The sequence below is a fragment of the Corticium candelabrum genome, chromosome 6, assembly GCF_963422355.1.
Source record: "Corticium candelabrum chromosome 6, ooCorCand1.1, whole genome shotgun sequence".
NCBI lineage: Eukaryota > Metazoa > Porifera > Homoscleromorpha > Homosclerophorida > Plakinidae > Corticium > Corticium candelabrum.
In genome coordinates this window covers 8,248,318-8,255,817 of record NC_085090.1, presented here as the reverse complement: position 1 = coordinate 8,255,817, position 7,500 = coordinate 8,248,318, and the positions used below count along the sequence as shown (strand labels likewise).

Below are 7,500 nucleotides of genomic sequence, written 5' to 3'. Positions count from 1 at the left end.
GACATTGGCCGAGAAGCAACCAAATCAACAGCTGCAAATGGACCTTTTGACTCGACTTCTAGCAAACATGGAACAAAGTATTCTGTTTTATAAGAAACTGATAAAGGAAGAGGTGGAGGATTGGGGCACAGAATAAAATAGAAATTCAACAAATTGAGTACATCTTCATACTCTGCTGGCTTCACTCCTGCTTCTTTCAGACGATAATGAATGAGTTCCCAAGAAGCAATTCCTACTTGCCGAACTCGATCCCAATCTTCAATCAGTAAGGGAGGAGGCCAAGTAGTGACAGATGCCACAACTGAGAAAACCTTGAAAATCCAGTTTGGTTTGATGACGACTATGTTCTTCAGCTTCTCACTTTTCTGAGGATAAATTACTGATCCGGCTTCATCTAAATATGTCAGAGCAAGACGAACTTCTTTCTCTTCTGACATTCGACATGATTGACGGGCAAAACGCATGATAACATTGACATTGGAAAGAGCAGTGCCCAACTTGATTTCTAAAGAATCAAGAATCTTCTCTAGAACTGACCAAGTGGCTGGTATCAGAGGTTTAGGTGACACATTACGTGCCATCTCTTCAATGACTTGCTTCACTGCACTCACGCCTGCATCCTCACTTGCACTGTCAGGATCAGACACCGAATTCTCCACACGAAAAAACCAATCATTAGCCTGGTTAGATGGTCGAAGGATGTGCTTCTGAAATGCTTTATTACAAAACATTTTAGACAGAAATTCATTCTGCTTCTTGATCATTTCTTCATCGGCATCATTGATGTGTGTTCCAATCAACAACATTACTGGTGATGCACATCCCTTTGACTTGCCGATGTGAAGACCAGAGAGAAGGCCTTCAAGACTTTTGACGTCTCCTGCCAAAAAAGTCATGGATGCCCATAAAGCCACAGCATCATAGTTCGTCTCTATCCAGTGGTTGTCGATTGGAATTGGTTTTGGGTCAGCAGAAGGACAATAGAAAGACTTGGCAGAGTCACCTAGAAACTCGGATGCATTAAATACAACACAAACGACACATCCTGGTGTGATGGTTTCTCCTTGACCAGCAAGAAGTGGCTCCTGACCTCCCAAATCCCAAATGGCATAGTGAACTTTTGAATCTTCCTGCTTTAAGAGGTCAGGATTACTTTGGAAATCTGTAATAGCACGAGCTATCCCTCCAGTTAGAAATGTTGCTTCATCAAGTTTGTCTGTCGCTTCATCAAGTTTGTCTGTGTCACTACTACTTTCTCTAACATTGACTTGACCAACTTTGTCTGTGTTGTTGCTGCTTTCTCTAGTATCAGTTGATGTAGATTCTCTATCAACTGACAAGCCAAGCTCAACCTCACTGTGATGATCTTCATAATCTGTTTTGTCATTGTCATATTTGTTGTCATCTTGACTACCAGACACATTTGCTCTTGAAACAGTCGGTACATGAAATGCTGCTCTAGCTATTTGTTTGTCTAAAAATTGTTCGTCCTTGTCACTTAAAAGCTTCCAGTTTGATGCTTCACTCACTGCCAACTCTGCCACTGCGACAGGTGTGCTCGGTTCAATTATCTGAAACTTCAGTTTGAGCACAGATCGTTTAAATGACGTCTTGCCCGTTCTGTCTCTACCAGCAATGACAATCTTCACTCGACTTCCTTCGACTTTTCCTTGTGATAAAGCTCGAACAAATAACTCAGCCGCATCAGCTCCCATGCCTGTCACACCACCTACAACAATACCATCATTACAATTTGTATGCTAGAATCTGTTTAGTAAGAAGATCGACTGACGAGGACAAAGAACGACGTTCAGTATTGTTCCATCAGTTACTCCTGCATCAGCCAACGTTTGCTCATCGTGTAGTTGCTTCTTATAAACAAGCAGTTGATCCCATGATGATGGGTCATTCTTGGTTTGCAATTGCTGCTTCAAGGTGGCAACAGTATCAGATGATTTTGCTGTCAATTTAACTTCTTCACCAGTTAGGTACTTGGCCACTAGTTTGAGCCATTCACTCTTGTGAGGTTCTACAAAATAAGTAACTACATCAATACACAAACACAAAACATATTTAAACATGTACAACTGTTCTAACACTACACACAAATAAACAAATAGTCAAGAAGACATTCTACTAAATGTAAAGCTTGCTCTCTCTGTCTAATATGTTTGGGTGTCTGTGTGCTACACAAAGTCTCTAATGTCCCCCAGTCGACTATGAAAACGGTAGTTGGACATGAAGCAAGTGGGAGTGCTGACTATGGTGCAGCTCTGACATTGGGAATCAAAAATTCACACATAATTGATTGCTGAAAGATATTAGTCTTGTCTCTTTCCCGGACAGAAACCAGAGAGGCAATAGTAAGTAAGTTCCTTTGCTAAGGAAACTACACCTGTTCCTTGACATGACTTAAATATGTCACCTGCAAGTGCAGACGTGTCCACTCAATTAACAAGAGTTGCACGGATAAAGGTATTTGGCTGATACCAATAACTGATATCCAAGGAAACAAGCGGATGCTGATACCGATATCTGGTATAAATGTATTTTAAAGATAATCATCAATGCTCATGATTTGCAAGCCCCGCGGTGTGTGAATCTTGTTTCCTTGGCCTCCTCGAATGGCTTCCGAATGGAGGACTTCTGTTTCTTTGTCGATATGCATGTCACTCATGTGGCCCTTATGGATTGATTACGCATGCTCAACTTATCACCCGATAATCGGATCTGCAAACTCTACCCACAACTCTAACAAGTATAAATACAGTCGTATGGTCGCACGTCAGACGACTACTATACCCTTAGCCCGAATATCCGGGCCTTGGGTAATAAACTTACCATTCTGTTCTTGACCTGACTTTGAGATGAATTCAGTTGCCGAAGGTATCCATTCTCTGTCTTGCTTGTTTAGAACAGTTACATCAGCTCCATGGGATACCAACACACGTGCAGTTGCAGCATGCCATAGTTTACATGCCAAGTGTAGTGGTTGTTTTCCATCTTTATCTACTACATCAATCTTGGCATCATGTATTAGTAAAATAGAACACAATTCAGGACGGTCAATCCGTCCACCAGCTGCTGTATGTAGTGGTGTTTGTCCATTGTTATTTAATGTATTTACTTTTGCTCCATTAGATAGCAAGAGATCACTTGTTTTTCTATGACCTCGTTTACATGCCAAGTGTAGTGGTTGGTTTCCATCTTTATCCACTACATCAATCTTGGCTTTATGTTTTAGTAAAATAGAACACAATTCAGGACGGTCAATCCGTCCACCAGCTGCTGTATGTAGTGGTGTTTGTCCATCTTCATTCAATACATTTACATCTGCTCCACAATCCACTAACAGCTGGACATTCTGAATGTCACCTTTTCTAGCTGCTATGTGTAAAGCATGATCACCATCCTGTACACGAGAAGAGTTTAATGTTGATTCATTTGCCAAATGTAAAGGACATTTTTGTTGCTTGTTTAGAGCAGTTACATCAGCCCCATGGGATAACAATAAATTTCCAGTTGCAGCATTCCTTCGTTTACATGCCAAGTGTAGTGGTTGGTTTCCATCTTTATCCACTACATCAATCTTGGCATCATGTTTTAGTAAAATAGAACACAATTCAGGACAGTCTTTCCTTCCATCAGCTGCTGTATGTAGTGGTGTTTGTCCATCGTTATTTAATGTATTTACTTTTGCTCCATTAGATAGCAAGAGATCACTTGTTTTTCTATGACCTCGTTTACATGCCAAGAGTAGTGGTTGGTTTCCATCTTTATCCACTACATCAATCTTGGCTTTATGTTTTAGTAAAATAGAACACAATTCAGGACGGTCAATCCGTCCACCAGCTGCTGTATGTAGTGGTGTTTGTCCATCTTCATTCAATACATTTACATCTGCTCCACAATCCACTAACAGCTGGACATTCTGAATGTCACCTTTTCTAGCTGCTATGTGTAAAGCATGATCACCATCCTGTACACGAGAAGAGTTTAATGTTGATTCATTTGCCAAATGTAAAGGACATTTTTGTTGCTTGTTTAGAGCAGTTACATCAGCCCCATGGGATAACAATAAATTTCCAGTTGCAGCATTCCTTCGTTTACATGCCAAGTGTAGTGGTTGGTTTCCATCTTTATCCACTACATCAATCTTGGCATCATGTTTTAGTAAAATAGAACACAATTCAGGACAGTCTGTCTCTCCACCAGCTGTTGTATGTAGTGGTGTTTGTCCATCTTCATTCAATACATTTACATCTGCTCCACTAGAGAGCAACAAATGACTTGTACTTGTATGACCTTGTTTACATGCCAAGTGTAGTGGTTGGTTTCCATCTTTATCCACTACATCAATCTTGGCATTATGTTTTAGTAAAATAGAACACAATTCAGGACAGTCTGTCTCTCCACCAGCTGCTGTATGTAGTGGTGTTTGTCCATCTTCATTCAATACATTTACATCTGCTCCACAATCCACCAACAACCGGACAGTCTGAATGTCACCATTTCTAGCTACTATGTGTAAAGCATAATTAGGAGCCAAATGTACAGGCCTTTTCTGTTGCTTGTTTAGAGCAGTTACATCAGCCCCATGAGATAACAATAAATTTCCAGTTGCAGCATGACCTTCTTTACATGCCAAATGTAGTGGTTGGTTTCCATCTTTATCCACTACATCAATCTTGGCATCATGTTTTAGTAAAATAGAACAAAATTCAGGACAGTCTTCCCATCCACCAGCTGCTGTATGTAGTGGTGTTTGTCCATCTTTATCCACTACATTAATCTTGGCATTATATTCTAGTAAAATAGAACACAATTCAGGACAGTCTTTCTCTCCACCAGCTGCTGTATGTAGTGGTGTTTGTCCATCTTCATTCGATGTATTTACATCTGCTCCACTAGAGAGCAACAAAGGACTTGTACTTGTATGACCTTGTTTACATGCCAAGTGTAGTGGTTGGTTTCCATCTTTATCCACTACATCAATCTTGGCATCATGTTTTAGTAAAATAGAACACAATTCAGGACAGTCTTCCCATCCACCAGCTGCTGTATGTAGTGGTGTTTGTCCATCTTCATTCAATGTATTTACATCTGCTCCACTAGAGAGCAACAAAGGACTTGTACTTGTATGACCTTGTTTACATGCCAAGTGTAGTGGTTGGTTTCCATATTTATCCACTACATCAATCTTGGCATCATGTTTTAGTAAAATAGAACACAATTCAGGACAGTCTTCCTGTCCCCCAGCTGCTGTATGTAGTGGTGTTTGTCCATCTTCATTCAATACATTTACATCTGCTCCACAATCCACTAACAGCTGGACAGTCTGAATGTCACCATTTCTAACTGCTATGTGTAAAGCGTGGTTACCATGACGATCTGCTACATTCACACTCTCATTTGTTATCAGTGGACGATACACAGCGGGAGAGTCAGCTCTCAGATGCATGTGAAGAGGAGTTTGACCTATCTTGTTGACAGAAGCAACATTGGCTTTGTGATCAACTAACAGTTGACAGATATCGACATCATGATAATAAGCAGCCACATGAAGCGGCGTATCTCCATTCTCGTCTGTCTGACTGACGTTCGCGCCTCGTGACAGCAAGAACAAACAAATATCTGAATTTCCATACTCGGCAGCATAGTGTAGAGCTGTTCTTCTCAAACTTCCATCCACATCATTCACGTTCCCTCCTTCTTCAACCACTATTACTCGAACCTTCCCCCAGTATTCATTCCTCGCAGCATCAGCAACATTTCGTCGCGCCTTTTTTAGTTTAGATACTTTTTGTCCCATCTCGTTGCGTTGAAGTTTACCAGAACGTTCACTAACAACACGATCACACAACACAATCACTTATTCATCCATATCTCTCAAACATCTCATTTCTCTTACACAATCTCACAAAACGCTGAGAACACACTTGAAACAGACTCCACCCTACAAATACTGAACACACCCCCACCCAACCAATAACAGCCAATCACACAACGACACGCCTCTTTCTCACGTGACAAATGACGTACAGACTCTTAATTAATTCATGCGATCTTCTACTAGAGATTTGCATTGATTTTCACTGTACATGTACAGTACTGTACACATCCAATGAGATAATGGCTGCAACTTTATTATTTAGACCATCAGTAACTCTGCACCAGTAAACGTACGTGTAATGAATATAAGCTGCTCTGACTAATATATTATGTTTTCAATGCTCAATATTTATACATTACGTAATCATATATTAATTGTTGATATCAACAAACTAACTAGCTCCTCCCCACTCCACTCAAATGCACTCTGCGTGCGGGTTAATTAAAAATGTCTGTAGTAATGTGATTGGTGCATTGCAAGAAGTCGTTTTCGTCGTTTACAACTTGCAGCACCGTTTCTATTTTTAGCAACTACGTCTCATCACATGCTCCAAGGTCACGCGGCCGAGACTAAGATCATCTCCGATGTCCCGTATGTGATCATATGACGGGAGCGAGGTGATCCTGTTCGGCTGGCTACGCGGCCCCACAGCGCCACATGTTCTCGAAATTGTTCACGTTCGGCTCGAAAAACGACGAACGAGACGTCCAGTAAGGCAAAGCGTCGCAAATCATTCATTCCAATTCGCTCATCTTCGTTTTTCTCGCAGACCAGATCCGCCACCGCTTCCCCACCGCTGCAGGTACATACTACAAACATAAGTAAGTCACACGACGACAGCACGTCGAAATTCGTTGCTCTGTTGTGCAGCTGGGAGCCTCTGCAGTTCGATTCGAGTCAGTTGCGCGTCATTCTCTTGAAGGAGAGCAAAACGCAGGGACGACAAGTTTTGTTTGACAGTCTAGCATGGGATAAGCGTAATAACAAGGTGAGTGGAGCGGTGAGAGGTCGCGTAGGCGACGCGCGCGTGAGGCGAATTGAGTTGTTGATATCTCCAGATTTGTGCGGCAAGGAGGGACACTCCCGAGCCGGATGACAAGAGGAGAGATAGCTGTGGCAGCCGTAGAGGCAGCTCTTCGATGAGAGGCTACAGTCGGTTGAAACAGGTGAGCAAACAAACCGGAAAGTTTTGGATTGGGATTTAATTAACGCGCGTTAGAGACCCAAGACAAGTGACTACACAGCATGATGTGGACATGAACACAAATTAATTTATATGCATATACTATTTTATTGCAATAGTGGTGTTCTCTAAGAAGTATAAATATATTAATTATTTATTATTATAAATATATAATTTATTTTATTAGTTTAATGGTCACGTGACTTGCGTTTAGTTGGGCGACAGTGAGATGTTGGCCGAGATGATGTTCGGCAGTGTGGCGATTGTGTCGCGTGGCTCGACCGTCAAATTGCATAGATTGAAGTGAGTGCGGTGAAGACGTGTTGTTTGGTGTTGTGGACGTGACGTGGGCGTGTTGTATGGTAGAGATCCACCGCGGCTGCTGGTGACGAAGGTTTTCTCTCTACAACAGAAGCAGGGCTCT

At 41.6% G+C, this 7,500-nt stretch overlaps 2 protein-coding genes across 2 annotated transcripts in view; one reads left to right on the top strand and one right to left on the bottom strand.

Moving 5' to 3' along the window:
* The window catches only part of LOC134180952 (uncharacterized), a 7,123-nt gene extending 1,171 nt beyond the window's left edge, over positions 1 to 5,952 (bottom strand). The window contains exons 1-5 of the mRNA XM_062648135.1: positions 5,912 to 5,952; positions 4,898 to 5,843; positions 2,842 to 4,723; positions 1,793 to 2,029; positions 1 to 1,729 (exon numbers count right to left, since the gene is read on the bottom strand). The exon at positions 1 to 1,729 is cut by the window's left edge and continues 1,171 nt beyond it. Of these exons, the coding sequence (XP_062504119.1) occupies positions 1 to 1,729; positions 1,793 to 2,029; positions 2,842 to 4,723; positions 4,898 to 5,812 (4,763 nt within the window). The 5' untranslated portion in view covers positions 5,813 to 5,843; positions 5,912 to 5,952. The remainder of the gene's footprint in view (positions 1,730 to 1,792; positions 2,030 to 2,841; positions 4,724 to 4,897; positions 5,844 to 5,911) is intronic.
* A 540-nt stretch (positions 5,953 to 6,492) lies between these two features.
* LOC134181381 (folliculin-interacting protein 1-like) overlaps positions 6,493 to 7,500 on the top strand; it is a 10,263-nt gene continuing 9,255 nt past the window's right edge. Inside the window, exons 1-6 of the mRNA XM_062648648.1 lie at positions 6,493 to 6,603; positions 6,663 to 6,695; positions 6,764 to 6,881; positions 6,952 to 7,059; positions 7,291 to 7,379; positions 7,443 to 7,500. The exon at positions 7,443 to 7,500 is cut by the window's right edge and continues 8 nt beyond it. Coding sequence (XP_062504632.1) covers positions 6,551 to 6,603; positions 6,663 to 6,695; positions 6,764 to 6,881; positions 6,952 to 7,059; positions 7,291 to 7,379; positions 7,443 to 7,500 — 459 coding nt within the window. The 5' untranslated portion in view covers positions 6,493 to 6,550. The remainder of the gene's footprint in view (positions 6,604 to 6,662; positions 6,696 to 6,763; positions 6,882 to 6,951; positions 7,060 to 7,290; positions 7,380 to 7,442) is intronic.